Below are 16,119 nucleotides of genomic sequence, written 5' to 3' on the forward strand. Positions count from 1 at the left end.
GACAAATTCGATTTTTGGGTGAACTATCCCTTTAAAGTCAATGAGGTCCAGTGTAGTTTAAGACCCCGTTTAATGAAAAAAAAAATATATCATCTGTGTTCTGCAGAAGACAAAATAGGTTTGGAACAACATGAATTTAAAAAAAAAAAAAATATCGGGTGAACTATCCCTTTAAAGGGAGCTAAAAAGGTATGGAACAGGAAGTAGATAAGAGCTCTGGCACGTTCAAATTCCAAAAGTCAGACAACCAAGCATGTTATGCAATGCAAATTTTTTTTAATGCATTATGATTGAGGAGAGCATTTACAATAAAATAAGTTGTACATTAAGCATTTGAGATGGATTGCATTACAGAACTCTAGAAAAGAGAGATACACAAATAAATAGATCACTTTTTAAAACGATTAGTACCCATCCCCTTCCCCGACAAAAATACTGAGTTGCGTTTGAACTGTACATAGTGTCGCGGCAAATCTTGCACACAAATAGACCTGCCGTATTAGTCTTAAAGCAATACCTTTGGTCTAAATCGCAAGAGGGGTTATACGCTACGCTACTGTCGTACTATCGTTATGAAGCACATGGCAATCACTTACAATAAAAGAGCAAAGGCAGGCGTATTGGATATTGTATGCAACTTTCAGACACTAATCAGTTGGGGAAAGAGTTCGGTTGCAAACATGTCATCCCAAGAGCCCTCAGAGCAGAGAGGGGATGAAATGTTGCTGAAGGGGGAGGGAGATCTCTCGTATCCAGAGTCACTGTACGCGTCCGTCAGACACGAAGCCTTCTCGTAGCCGCTGAAGGAAGAGGCGTCGGAGAGGAAATCGTCAACCACGTCTGGATTCTGATCCGTCTCAGGGATGACCACTTCCTCTGGTTCGTCTTTAACAGACACCGTTTGGACTTCCAACTCGATTTCTTCATCGACCTCAGAGAAGACGATGGAATCCTCATTTTTGACTTCACAAATGCTCTCCTCGCTCACCACCTCAGCGGGTTTGGTGTAGATGTGGTCGAAGTGGATCAGTTCATTAAGGGCTTCCAGCTTAACTGGTGCGGGCCCCAAAGTCGTAGGTGGGGAGGCAGGTATTTGCTCTCCTGCACCCCCAACCAGCTCAAGCTCCTGCTGGGCTTGCTGTGCTTCTGTGAGATCTGTCTTGAGGAAGAGCTCTGGGTCAAGGATGTCCAGAATACCAAGCAAGAGATCAGACTGCAGGAGACATTTAAATTCCAAGTTAGCTTTTGTCGGCACAGTAAAGAGTCATTAGTGAGAAGAAATGGTCACGGCCAATGAGATTTGCTTGCAGTGTACACTGAAACTGCAGGATATTTACCTCAGTGTCTGCAGGGCCAGGGCTGAGAGTATCCATGGTGAAGTCTTCAGATTTGGGGACTGCTGGGCCTGCACCTGCTGCGGAGGCACACGTAGCCTGAGTACTGCGGACTCAGAAGACCCGGTCACCAAACCCAAATCGCTCACTGCGGACTCTAGTACCTGAACCTAAAAGAGAATGAGAGGCGTTAAGTGGGAAGTGGAAACAAAAACAATACTTTACAGCTCTGTTAACCATCCGTTTAGCAACTACCAATAGTATGACAAACCCAGTTTGATTGATGGTCTTTTTACCTGCTCTTTTTCTTCCAAGGTATCCAACCCCAGTCTCTGTCTCAACTCCTCATTCTCACAGATCAGATCGCTCGTCTTCTCTAGCAACAGCCTGTTCTCGACATGGAGCTTCTGATTCTGTGGAAAACATGTCAAAATTAAATCTTAATTCTGAGCAACAAAAGAAAAAACTAAAAAAAAAATAGTCTGCTTTGCACATTAGATGGAACTAAAAAAAAAAAAAAAAAATGATAAGGGTCAGCCAAAGTACCTCGAGCTCCAACTCCAAAACTTGCTGCTCCAACTCCCCCATTTTGGCCTTTTTTCTGTCTCTTGCTGTCTGTGCAGCAACTCTGTTCTTCAGTTTCCTAAAAATAAAATTGTACCGGTTTAACACACATTTTTGGCTAAACGATAAATATAAGATTTATCTGAGACATGACATTTTTTTAATGAATTATACACTTCTGTTTATTCAATTTATATTTATACATTCCTATAACTACTTTATATAAAACAAACTAAACATTTCCTTTTTATTGAGCAACCCATTTTGGCAGGTCAGACAGTGGTGAGGAAATGGCGCATGCGCGGTCATGTTCCTGCCACGCAGGCAAGATGTGGATATATTGAATCAGAGGGGGAGGGACTGACCGGCAAAACCCACTAATCTTGGCTGGGACTCAAAATCTTCCATGGAAGTGTCAAATTGGTCCATTTTTAGCAATTCAATAAGTTTACATATTAGAACGTCAATATATGAAGTACATGAACCTAAATATGGGCACTCTGTTGAATTATTTTGGTTTAACCCGCTTTCAAACCAACTAAATTAAAGGCTGATGAAAATAAATCCCAGCTCGACTCACCTTCGAAGTTGTTTTTCCTCTGGACTCAGATGTGTGAGTCTCTGCCTTTTTCGCAGTGGTTGTCCAGAGATGGTGGAGTCGGAGTCTGAAGAGGCTTGGCTCGGTATCATGACAGATATTGAACGGCTGTATCCGCCCTGTGTCGAAGCGCTCTGTTTCCCCGATATCAGAAGGACTTTGTGGGCTCCGCCGGTCCCTGCTGTAACTACGACCATGTTGTATGATTTTCTGGATTAGGATCTGTGTAAAGACCCCTTTCTGTATTGTTTAGGGGTGGGGGGAAAATGTCCAAAAAAAATCGTCTTTATTTCCCGTATTAACTTCTCCCTTCGATCTCGTAACATTGAAGAAATGGAAACGCTCGCGTTCTTTTTCTACCGTCGTGGTGCGCTGCGATTGGCTGCCTGGACCACTGACGTATTTGGACGTCAGTATTTCCTTGGGTTTAAATAGCTGACGCAAGTTTCATGTTTACGGCGTTTAGTTTTCATACTAATGCCATTAAATTGCATATGGATTTTTTTTAACAAAGTATCTTCAGACGTGAACACTCTCCTGTTTTTTTTTACTTTTATTTGCAGAATGTGTATTTCGATCTAATTGCAAATAAATTCAACAAAAATGTGATGAAGCCTAAAAGGACTAAAGCCATGTTCATTATTTTTATAGAAAAAATAAAAAGCATTATGTTGAGTTGCTTCTTGGTTTAAAAAACAGCAAAACGAACTAGATTTTTATGTGAAACTTTCCAGTTATAAAATCTCACACCCTTAATTTTTCATTTTCCTTTTTTTCAACTCAAATTGTTGTATTTTGCTTGTTGACATTTAAAGCTAATTCAGTTGATGAAATTCATGTGTTCATGCAAATTGCAATGCTTCTGAAACTATTGTTATTGTAAGAAAAGTACAACATTGAATAAGTTGAATATATTACATGGTGATTGCATCAGAAAATCTATTTTTTAATCCCCTCAGTTCATTAGGAAACAAGATCAAGTGATTAAGATCCTGTTCAGCTTTGTTATGAATGCCTGTTCATTTTAATGGTTAAATTAGCTGTATTTGGAACAGGCTCATTTGCAAACATTTACTTGAATGAAGACGTAGGTCTAGCGTCAAAGGAACAGCTGAACAAAGGAGACACTTCTGAGGGGGCTTTCATGTCCTAAAAATCCTTTCTGAGAGTGAGAGTGGAGGCAAAGTTTGGACAGCATAAATTTGCATGAAGTCTATGTTTGGGGAAATACTTTTGCATGTTACTCTGATAATTGGATCTCTAGTAAAGATTTTAGAGTTAAGTTATAGAGTCATCCATTAACATGATATATATCTATCTGTTTATGTTGATTGTATGGGAGGTTTCATCACATGGTTTCAGGATTTTTATCATTTGAAATGTAGAAGTAGGCTACATTTGGAATAGTCAAAATTTTGTATGATCTACAGGTGGTCCCCCGTATAAGCATCCTGTAACGGTACAGGAATTGTGTATTAAAGGTGTAGCTGTGAGCTACAGTTGAATGAGAAGTCTGTCACCTCAACTTCTATGTTGGTTTGTGTGGGGAGCAAACAGCGGCTGTTTGCTTTACACACTACTATAGCCGTTCAATCAACATCGTAAATCTAGATGTAGAATATGCTAAATTCATTGGGATGTGGAGGGTAGCAGGCCACTATAAGAGAAGTTAGTTATATAACTTAAAGGAATAGTTCGCTTAAAAATGAAAATGCTGTCATCATTTACTCACCCTCAAGTTGTTTCAAACCTGTATGAAAATGAATTCAGGAAGATATTTTGAAGAATGTCAGTAACCAAACAGTTGATGGACCTCTTTGACTTCCATAGTAGGAAAAAAAAAATACTATGGAAGTCAATGGGGTCCATCAATTCTTCAAAATATCTTCTTTTATGTTCAGCCGAAGAAAGAAATTCATACAGGTTTGAAACAACTTAAGGGTAAATGATGACAACATTTTCATTTTTAAGTGAACTATTCCTTTAAGAAAAGCCACTCAGACTGACATTTTACTTCTAAAGCAATCTGACACAAATATTTTTAAAATATGATATAAACGAATATTTCACCCAAAACTGAAAATTCTGTCTTCATTCACTCACCCCCATGTCGTTCCAAACCTGTATGGCTTTCTTTTTTTCTGTGGAACTTAAAAGACGATAGTGTGAGAAATGTCTCAGTGGGATTTTTGGTCAGTGGTAACCAAAACTTGCATTTAGGTTTAGAATGACATAAGGGTGAGTAAATGCTGAGAGAATTTCCATTTTTGGATGGAATAATCCTGTAAGTGTTCATAAACATCCAAATGCATTTACATATTGAATACACATTCCTTCCCTTTTTCTGAGAACACAGTTTTAATATTTAGTTTATGATGTAACATGCCTGTAATACCTGTTTGTAGAGTACTGGACTGTGAGGGGAACTGAAACCTCAACTTTTGGATTTAGTTACTTTTTAGCAGATGTTTCTCCCACTGAAGCTGTTTATACACCAATCGGAGGGACAGCCCCCCTATAAGTGCCCTGCTCAAGGACACTTACGCTGACAGGGCAGAACGGTGGTCACTGTACATTTTGTACTAAGCTTGTTTGGGATTCATATATGAGAGAAACATTTTTACTGTTCATATATAGCTGTTCTTTTGCTGGATCTTTTCTTGTCCCTTTAAAAAGTACCAAGAGCGACACAATAAGTCATTTCTCCCTGCATTTCACCTGAAAAACGTCAAGGGGAGTCCCCGAAGTGCACTGGTTTTCTCTCTCACTAAGCTAATGCATTAGTAGCTATTAGTTTCTGGGTTACTTCCTGTGAAACAGGAACTATGTTTGAGCAGAGACTGTTTTTGGATGAAGAAGAAAAAATATGTGAGTTGGCAAACTGACTATAGAGGATGATGAAACTTACCAGCAATTCCCGTTATAAGTGACTCTTGACAAAGTTGTTGTGACATTCTTCTACAAACTTTGCCAATACATTGTAGGTTAAACTGACTGTTAAAATATCTGGTGGGTTAAACCGACTGTTAAAAGTGCATTGTAGAGTCATTGGTGCTAACAGAATTAGCTTTTTTAGCATTAGAATTTATTCAGAGAAGCACTTGTGTACTTGACTGCAGATGGAAATCTAAAAATACTACAGCACTCAAACTCCAACCCGATCTTGTGAGAAAACATAACATAACATACAAATTCTTATTAATTAGCCACAAATTTGTCAGAATGTGTCAGTCTCTCACAAATTTCAGCTATAGTTGCCAAATCAACATTTCTCATTTTCGTTTATAGTTCAAGTTGAAGTACTGAAAAATGTAAACTAAATAAATTAAAAACTAAAGTTAATAAAAGTATATAGCCATATATATATTTTTAAAATAATAAAAATGGCAAAAACACACAAAAAGTTACATTTTAACTAAAATCTAAAACAAAATCTAATTCAAAATATTAACAAAACCTGAAATAGCATTTCAATGATACCAAAATAACACTGCTATGTGTCATGCATCTGTTTACCCTAATGAATGAATAGAGCTATTCAACTCTAGTACAATGATCACATTGCTACATGACAGAGCTTTATTTATTTTTAAGCTTAAATAGTAAAGCTATTCAAAACGAAATTGTTTCTGAATGCTGTTAAATTGTGCAAGATTTCATTAGTACATAGCGTGTACTGAATCAAGTCTGGGTAAAGGGTCAGATGGAGCACAGACGATAGTAATGCAACTCATATACTATGCATAATTTAGTGTTTGTTGCTGATGTTGTCTTGCATGATCACTTGTTGATCAGTTAATGCTGCAGAATCAACAGTGACACTTCAGTTAGGGTGGGAACGTCTGTGACAATTTACCTATTGTTGTGTGCGTTGTGTAGGGATAATGGGGCGTTGAAGGGTCACACCCGTTCACACACACACACACACACACACACACACACACACACACACACACACACACACACACACACACACACATCTGGTTTACTCCCAAGGTTTAGACGATGTTTACCCAATCCTAGATCACGCTCCCCTGTGTGTATCCACACCGCCTGCTGCTTTCCCATCCATTTCAGTCAGAGAATACTGGCAAACCTGAATTAATATGACTCCTGAGCACTGGTTTCTTTAAAGTTTGGGTCTTAACAGTCACTTTTTTATTTCAATGCTTACTGAATAAAAGTATTAATTTATTGAAAAAAAAAAAAATTTTAACGGTAGTGTTTATCATAATACAAGTGTTACGAACATCTTTGCACTCTTACACGTCTCAGTGAAGCAACAATTGTGTAACCAATTGCGAAACCTCAAAGGTTACACTGCCATGGATATTATCTCTGATCAAACGGTCTGGAGTAGTAGTGGATGTCTTTTTAATGTTTTATCTGGCCACAAGATTATCAGCATTTGCATGCGTTTTAAATACTGGAAATAGATGAAATCTTTTTTGAAGAACGCTAAACCTTTGTGTTGTCTGAACATAAATAGGCCTTTATAGCCAGATTATGTTACCTTGACACTGACTATTCAAAAACAGTTGTAAACTAATAGCTTTCAAATCTATATTATTAGACAGTGTTGGGGATAACACGTTACAAGTAACACAAGTTACGTAATCAGATTACATTTTTCAAGTAACTAGTAAAGTAACGCATTACTTTTAAATTTACAACAAATTATCTGAGTTACTTTTTCAAATAACCAACACTTTTTTCCCATTTATTGATTGAGAGAAATCGGGAGTAAGTGCAGAAGTGTGCGCTGTGTTAACATGATGGCTATTGTAGTTCTAGACTAAATGTGAGCAGGCATTTTCTCATCTCACTTACACAAATTCAGTATTCCTCAAAATGAATAAGACCAGTGAAATACAAACTCAGAATGTTACGCTAACTTGCAATGATTAAATGTTAAATTACACAAACATACTTTATGTATTTAATCTCACTTTATTAGATTAGATGTATTATGTCTTTGCTGCTGACCTTCGATGATCCAATTCAACCAAACTAATAAGAGGATTATTTATTTCACTTTTGGTGTGAAAGGGACTTTACATTTGCTAGAAATATAACTTTTTTGTTATTAAAAAAACAACCAGCCCGGGTGAGAAAAAGTAACGTGATGCATTACTTTCCATAAAAAGTAACCAAATAGTGCAATTAGCTACTTTTGGGGGGAGTAATGCAATATTGTAACACATTACTTTAAAAAGTAACACATTAGATAACCTGCAAATTAACTAATAAAAAACGGTTACAAGGAAAAAGAGAACAGTTTATTGAACCTTTAAACAAAATCTAAAAACAAAATCCAAAAAAGTGCATATGTGCTTTTTGAGTATCATATTTTTTGAGCTCATATATTAAGACATAGGAGAATATGGACCTCATACTTTAGGAAGAAAAAACTCAAGGCCCAAACTGAGCAAAAATATGCAACTTGGTGCAGTTGCTGATATTTATATTGCTAAAAGTAAGATGAAATTCTGATAGCTTGTAATGAAAATCAATGGGATCTTTATTTTATGAGGACATCCATGCTGCACGTATTTAAAGTCAGTTTTGTTTTGCATATCAGTATCGTCTAAGCTAACAGACATGGACTAAAGCCATGAGATGAGGAATGTATGAATGAAAAGAGATAAAGCTATATTTATGGATGGAAAGTAGCCTAAACATTTGTATTACATGGATTACAAGAACACTCAAGCATGTAACTGATTATTATCATCATGAGTGAAGGTGTCCCTTGATCCATAAAAATTTGTTGTGTAAATTGACCTAAATTTCACGAGTGGGATCTTGCTTATTGTCAGCGTGTCGTGGTGTCTCTGCCAGACTGTTGTTAGCAGAATAAGCGGTGTTTTGTTAGTGGAATAGCTGACAGTGCGTGCTCTTTGTTGCTCAGCACCCCCTTAGCGTTCCCCTCACTCTGTCTGCCTGTAAAAACAACAACAACAACTACATGCCCCAAACAACAACTCCCACTTTCACCCACAGGCCTCGCAAGAGTCTTTTCTGAGAGGGGGATGTGAATGCAAATAGGGACACGGTTACATGTTTCTGCGACTGTACCGTTTAACTGCCCTGTGCTTGTGCTCTTCTGTTCATTAGCTGTCTTTGCTTTTGCCAAACGTGAAGTGTTTGTTCACTCTGATTCACTGAAGCTTCATGGTCAACAGGTTAAGGGTGTTTTTCCCTCTGAAGCACCTCCTGGTGGAAAATAAGAGATCACAGACCCAGAGGTAGCAGCACACACACACACACACACACACACACACACACACACATATATATATATATATATATATACACATTGTTGGTTCTCTCTTGTTTTTGCATGTGTTCATAATTTCTTTCTATGACAGGCTGGCCAAAAATGATGTCTGTTCAATTTGTCATGTTTCCATTTCCAAAACTGCCATTTCAGTTAAGTCAAGTCAAGTCACATTTATTTATATAGCACTTTTTACAATACAGATTGTTTCAAAGCAGATTTACAGAGATAACAGGAAGATAATGCAAAAAAGTTTGTTTCCAGAAGAAAATAGCGTCACAGTCCAGCTTAAGTAAGTTCAGTGATGTTTCATTTTTGTTTTAAAAAAGTTATTAATTTAGTTCATTTATATATATATAGCCGCTCTGGAGTAAACCGTGATGTCATCGTCCAGCTCAGTTCAGTTCTTGTATAATAGTGTCAATGCAGGCAGATCAATATTATTGTTGAATATTAAATTAAATGTTATATTCAATGTCCCCAACTAAGCAAGCCAAGCCATTGCAACAAAGGTGGAAAAAAGGCGACAGTGGCAAGGAACCAAAACTCCATCAGGGCAGAATGGAGAAAAAAACTCTGTCGGGGGGCCAGTTCTCCTCTGGCCAATGAACTAACAGTGTATGATTATGATTCAGGCAGCATTATAGGTCAGAAGTCAGATTGATTTGGAACAATCAGAATATTATCCAGTTCCATCTGGTTGAAGATCGGAGTCACGCTGGTATGGAGACGGGATTGTTGAGGATCAGTGTCAATCATGCGTTGTGGTCGTGTCTAGGCACAGGTCCTCTATCTGGTCTGGATACGGCCCAGATCCGGCTGACTACATCATGCGTTGTGGTCGTGTCTAGGTGCAGGTCCTCTATCTGGTCTGGATACGGCCCAGATCCGGCTGACTACATCATGCGTTGTGGTCGTGTCTAGGTGTAGGTCCTCTATCTGGTCTGGATACGGCCCAGATCCGGCTGACTACATCATGCGTTGTGGTCGTGTCTAGGCGCAGGTCCTCTATCTGGTCTGGATACGGCCCGGATCCGACTGACTACATCATGCGTTGTGGTCGTGTCTAGGCGCAGGTCCTCTATCTGGTCTGGATACGGCCCGGATCCGGCTGACTACATCATGCGTTGTGGTCGTGTCTAGGCGCAGGTCCTCTATCTGGTCTGGATACGGCCCGGATCCGGCTGACTACATCATGCGTTGTGGTCGTGTCTATAGCGCAGGTCCTCTATCTGGTCTGGATACGGCCCAGATCCGGCTGACTACATCATGCGTTGTGGTCGTGTCTAGGCGCAGGTCCTCTATTTGGTCTGGATACGGCCTGGATCCGGCTGACTACATCATGCGCTGTGGTCGTGTCTAGGCGCAGGTCCACCATCTGATCTGGATACGACCTGGATCCAGTTGATTACAGTAAACCTTGGAATAAGCAGAAAGACTAACATTAGCGTAGATGCCATTCTTCTTATGATGTAACGAGTACATCGTGTGTTATAGGAAGTGTTGACCTAATTTATGCAGCCTAATAATAATAATTTAACTGATTTGAATAATAGGAATGTGTAATTTTCTATGTGTATGCCAGGTTAAAGAGATGTGTTTTTTGTCTAGATTTAAACTGACAGTGTGTCTGCTTCCCGGACTATGTTAGGAAGACTGTTCCAGAGTTTAGGTGCTAAATAGGAAAAGGATATACTGCCTGCAGTCGATTTTGATATTCTAGGTATTATCAAGTGGCCAGAGTTTTGAGATCGCAATAGATGTGAAGGACTATTAATGCGTTAAGAGCTCGCTCAAGTACTGGGGAGCTAAACCATTTAGTTCTTTGTAAGTAATCAGCAATATTTTAAAATTTATATGTTTAAAAATAAGTCATAGTTATGAGACAAAATCCATAATTTATTAGATAAAGTCAAAATTATGAAATAAAAAATATGGTTTCCAAATATGAGCCACTCTCAGCACACTCTGCGTGAGATTTTCCAGGGCGACGAGAACGTATTTGTACATTGCTGTCATCTGGTGGAGAATATAGGAAGCACACATTTCTTTGTGAGAGAGTTTTACAGTAGTGGCTAAAAGTGATGTCCGGCCTCTTCAGCCTTTATTGAAATATTATTTATTATTTGTTAACGATTTGTTAATCATATTATGTAGTTTGGAGTTAGATTTGTTATAACGCAATGAAACATGCCAAATTTTTGTCAAGGCTGTCATTAGAAATTATGAAAACATGCAAAAAGAAGAGAGCACCAACAGAACATTAATAATGTAAATGTAGTTTGTCTGTTTACTGTTTTTATAATATATTTTGCATATTCTTTTTATTATATATATATATTTTTACTAAATTAAATTAAGCTAAATTTGTCAATAGGTCTATTCCTCTAACTTAAATTATAAATATATAACATAAATATAAATTTACTAATGCAAAAATCATCTCAGGGCTAGACATGCATGATTAAAAGGTTATAATGTCCAAACGCAGCGTGAAATTAAGAAAGAGACATAAGCAACCTTTAAACATAATTAAAATCCAATTTTGCTCTCCAAAAAACCAACAAGAACAAATCATTTGAAGTTTTGTGTATTTCATGAGCTTGTCACTATGATGACAATGCTTTTGGAGACGCTTCAAAGAGACGAGCGTGGCATTTTATTGTGTGGACTTGTTCTCTGGAGATGCTGGTCAAGGTTGTTAAAACAAAGAGGTTCAAATTAAAATGTGCTCAATTCATGGATGAACTTGCCAAGACATCATGTGGTAACAAGCTTAGTTTCCATTCGCTCTGTTCTGAAGTTAAAAAGGAATTTTAAAAAGATGAGGGTGGGGGTTTGTGTGTAGGTGAGAGAGGTGGAAGAAAAAATGAAAAGAAGCAGGAACCACAATCATGTCAGCCATCTGATCTGAAGTCATTTCCTGATTGATATGTTGTCTCTAAAAGCACAGAGAGTGGTCCGTTTCTCTCTCTCTCTTTCACTCTCAGAGATACAATATGAAAGGCGTTACATTAAATATTGGGAACACTTTTAAAGGAATAGTCCACCTAAAAATGAAAATCTGATATAATTTGAAACCTGTATGACATTCTTCTTTGAAACACATCAGAAGATATTTTGAAAAAAATGTCTGTGTGTGTGTGTGTGTGTGTGTGTGTGTGTGTGTGTGTGTGTGTGTCCATACAATGAAATTCAGTGGGGTTCAGTGCTATTTGATTATTATGGATTATTATTGTTTATTAGGCAAAAACAGTTGACAAATTCTTAAAATGTGCTATTTTCTTGAGTAAAACATAAATACATCAGGATGTTATTTGTGTAAAATAAAAAAACGATAGCCATAGATTTTATATATATATATACAGCGGGGGAAATAAGTATTGAACACGTCATCATTTTTCTCAGTAAATATATTTCCAAAGGTGCTACTGACATGAAATTTTCACCAGATGTTAGTAACAACCCAAGTAAGCCATACATACAAAGAAACAAATAAAAATAAGTTCAGAAATTAAGTTATGTGTAATAATGTGAAATGACACAGGGAAAAAGTATTGAACACATGAAGAAAGGGAGGCGCAAAAAGGCATGGAAAGCCAAGACAACTGCTGAAAACTTACAGTAATTAAAAAGCAATCCAGCCCCCTGTCAGTGGAAATTAATAACAGCTGGTTCAGTCCCAACGGATGGCCTACAAAAAGGTCTCATTGCCAAGGTGTCACACAAGACACATCTCATGATGGGTAAAAGCAAAGAGCTGTCTCAAGACCTTCGCAACCTAATTGTTGCAAAACATAATGATGGCATTGGTTATAGGCGCCATTCTAAGCTTCTGAATGGTCCAGTGAGCACTTTTGGGGCCATAATACGGAAGTGGAAAGAATAATCAGAAGAGTTGTCCAAGAGCCAACACCAAGTTGTATGGTGTTTTTAGGGTAATGTGCACAACTCTTCTGATTATTCTTTTCACTCCTCTATCAGAAATCTTGCGAGGAGCACTGGTCGAGGCAAATTTATGGTGAAATGATTGTCTTTCCACTTCCGTATTATGGCCCCAAAAGTGCTCACTGGACCATTCAGAAGCTTAGAATGGAGCCTATAACCAATGCCATCATTATGTTTTGCAACAATTAGGTTGCGAAGGTCTTGAGACAGCTCTTCGCTTTTACCCATCATGAGATGTGTCTTGTGTGACACCTTGGCAATGAGACCTTTTTGTAGGCCATCATTTGGGACTGAACCAGCTGTTATTAATTTCCACTGACAGGGGGCTGGATTGCTTTTTAATTACTGTAAGTTTTCAGCAGTTGTCTTGGCTTTCCATGCCTTTTTGCGCCTCCCTTTCTTCATGTGTTCAATACTTTTTCCCTGTGTCATTTCACATTATTACACATAACTTAATTTCTGAACTTATTTTTGTTTGTTTCTTTGTATGTTTGGCTTACTTGGGTTGTTACCAACATCTGGTGAAAATTTCATGTCAATAGCACCTTTGGAAATATATTTACTGAGAAAAATGATGACGTGTTCAATACTTATTTCCCCCGCTGTATATATATATATATATTTATATATATATATATATATATATATATATATATACATACATGCATACATACATACATATATATATATAGCCATATATTATTTATATATAATTAATTATTCACAAATAACATCCTCATTTCTACTTTTACTCACCAAATTCCCTCACAACATTATGAAAAAATAACAGATTCTGAGGCTTGTTCGCTTAAATGACACTTATTCATTATATTCATGAATATTTTCATATTCAGCTGTTCCTCACTTTAGAATTGAAGCACTTGCTAAATGAATAAATGTATATGACCGTGAAGATCTGAAGTCTGAAGAAGAACTCTTTCTCACTCTTTCTTCTCCACTTCAAAGTTCTCATGCACTTGCACTTTCATGTTGATCATGAAAACATGTTGGTCACAGAAAGAACTTAAAAGATCACAAAACTTCTGTCTTTGATCCACACAAACTCTTTCTTCTCTCTATATTTCTCTATGGGTTTGCAGTTTGTAGTTCTGCCCTGAGCGTGCGGATCGAGACGTGATTTGAGATCCTTTACAGAGCAATCTACATTTGAAGGCACCCTTCCCCTATAGGAAAATCCATCTTCACATCAAACTCTTTCTTTACTGTCTTGGCTGTACCATAAAACAGACTTTCTCTGACTTTTTAAAGTTTTTCACTCTGAGACTCAGTGATGTGATTCTAAAGTGCACTTTATGGACTTGCATAATCTTATTTTTTTATTTTTTTACAGAATGTTGCAGTGTTTATTATAAATGATTTACCTGTGGACATCATTATTTTTTTTTAATTCATATGTCCTTGTAATCTTTAATTAAAAATGTTAACATAAAAATGTTTTTTTTTTTCACTGTTTAAACAAAGAAAATGATTAGACATCCATTATTTTATCTCAGAAATACATGTAGTGAGCACTGAGACAGCCTCATTTCGACCATGTTTACAATGAATGTGTGTCATCAGCATAAAAATAAGAAAAAGAGTTTGCAAAAGCTGGCCAAGAGGGAATAAATAAAGAGTAAAAAGTAATGGTCCTAAAATTGAGCCCTGGGATGCCAGTAGAAACTGTCAGATATTAGACCTGTGTTCCCCTAAAGCAACTAACTGTCAGTGTCTGGTCAAATAAGATTTAAACGGTGCTAGAAATACCAAATCAAGGTGATTAAGTAAAAGATTATAAGTAACTTTAACCAGGGCCGTATCAGGTAAAAGAAAAGACTATAGCAACTTCCGTTTCATGCCAACTTTAATTTACAGAAACTTTATTGTATAGAATTGGGTGATGCACTTTAAACCTGCAAATACTATCAATGTATTTACAAAATTTGTCATGATGCTTATATTGCAAAGTCATTCAAATTATATATTTTTTTATACACAGAGTCATATACATTACATTTTCCTTCTGAATGTGGGAGAGACAATGAAACATTTATTATATATAATTTAATACACACATCATGAAGAGAGCAGATGTCATTTCGAGGGGGGAGGTTAACGTTTTTGATTCAAATATTTGTAATTAATATTTAATTTTTTTTTTTAATTTAAACAACAATTCTTTTTTTAAATTATGTTTAATAATAATAATTTTTCACCAAAATTAGTTTAGAAAGCATCGTGGAGATCTAAAAATTAACCCACCTGTAATAACTCCCCCTGTAGAGGGTTTATCCCCTGTTTTATTCGTGTATTTATGAAACTTGGACAAAGTCCTGCTATTCGAACTAGAAAAAAATATGATATATGCAACTGAACAGATAATAAACAGAACATCTAAAAATAATAAATATATTGATTAAAACAAAAACAGAGCATCCATACACATTCATGTATTTAAAACATAATCGAGTGGTGCAGTGTTACAGAACAACTGTGTGACTTCTGTTGAAAGCTCTTGTCCTGTGAGAGTTTTATCTGAGAGGAGGGGCCAAAGATCAAAGCAGAGTGATTTTCAACACACACACACACACTCTCTCTCTCTCTCTCTCTCTCTCTCTCTCTCTCTCTCTCTCTCTCTCTCTCTCTCTCTCTCTCTCTCTCTCTCTCTCTCTCTCTCTTCTTCCTACATGTTCTCATCCTTCTCTCCAACACAATGCCAGTTGGGTTACTAAAAATACCAGAGGAGCCATTTTGCATGTGCGCAATCCTCACAATGCTCTGGGAACCGTGCTCATAAATCAGACGTCCCCGGTGAATCGTGCCTTTGATGGGGCCCTGCTGACGTTATCCTCTAATGAAGAAAAGAGATGACGAGGAGGCCCTAATTTTGTGTCTGTAACTCACAACACTGGAGTGTATTATTACATAAAGCAATTAAGAGGCCCCTGGACACCCACAGATGGAAATGTTTTCTCCCACTGACTGACTCCAGGAGATAGGGAGGATGTTATAGTCGGACGATGTTTTTATGCGTGAGATGATGTCAGCGCTTTGTGTTTTGATTCACTCCCTACAAGTGTGCATGCTTTTATTCATCAATAAGCCTTGTTAAAAGGCACTAATAGTGAATCATTTTTACAAAATTCACACAAATTCTCAAGAAGTGCACCTATATTAAGGGAAATACAGAAAAAGTTGGTTTTATCAAAGAAATTAACAGGCAATAATTAATTTGTGTTCACAATTCATGAGGTATCTATTGCTCCCAAACATCTGCCTCACAACACACACACTTCCAAGAGAGTGTATAGCAAAACCTCGCTCACATGGCTTTAGTTATCAGATCCACAGGTGATCAGCCAGTGGCAACAAGAATAAAATATGCCTTTTTTCAC

General features: G+C 37.3%; 1 protein-coding gene across 1 annotated transcript; it reads right to left on the reverse strand.

Annotated features, from left to right (window-relative positions):
- Window positions 1–256: 256 nt before the first annotated feature.
- Window positions 257–2,880, reverse strand: xbp1 (X-box binding protein 1). The gene is made up of 5 exons (XM_084114244.1): window positions 2,479–2,880; window positions 1,881–1,977; window positions 1,631–1,747; window positions 1,338–1,504; window positions 257–1,213 (listed from the first exon to the last, which is right to left on the reverse strand). Exons 1-5 carry the CDS (start codon window positions 2,691–2,693, stop codon window positions 1,027–1,029), a joined length of 783 nt encoding a protein of 260 aa, XP_083970370.1. The 5' UTR covers window positions 2,694–2,880; the 3' UTR covers window positions 257–1,026.
- Between the last annotated feature and the right edge of the window lie 13,239 nt (window positions 2,881–16,119).

This window comes from Abramis brama, assembly GCF_963993115.1.
Source record: "Abramis brama genome assembly, chromosome: 5".
Taxonomy (NCBI): Eukaryota; Metazoa; Chordata; class Actinopteri; order Cypriniformes; family Leuciscidae; genus Abramis; species Abramis brama.

Coding starts and splice junctions, on each gene's coding strand:
- xbp1 (XM_084114244.1), bottom strand. CDS start 2,693: ATGGTCGTAGTTACAGCAGGGACCGGCGGAGCCCACAAAGTCCTTCTG. Junction 1,978..2,478: donor GAGGAAAAACAACTTCGAAG/GTGAGTCGAGCT, acceptor TTTTATTTTTAG/GAAACTGAAGAACAGAGTTG. Junction 1,505..1,630: donor CCTTGGAAGAAAAAGAGCAG/GTAAAAAGACCA, acceptor ATTCTCTTTTAG/GTTCAGGTACTAGAGTCCGC.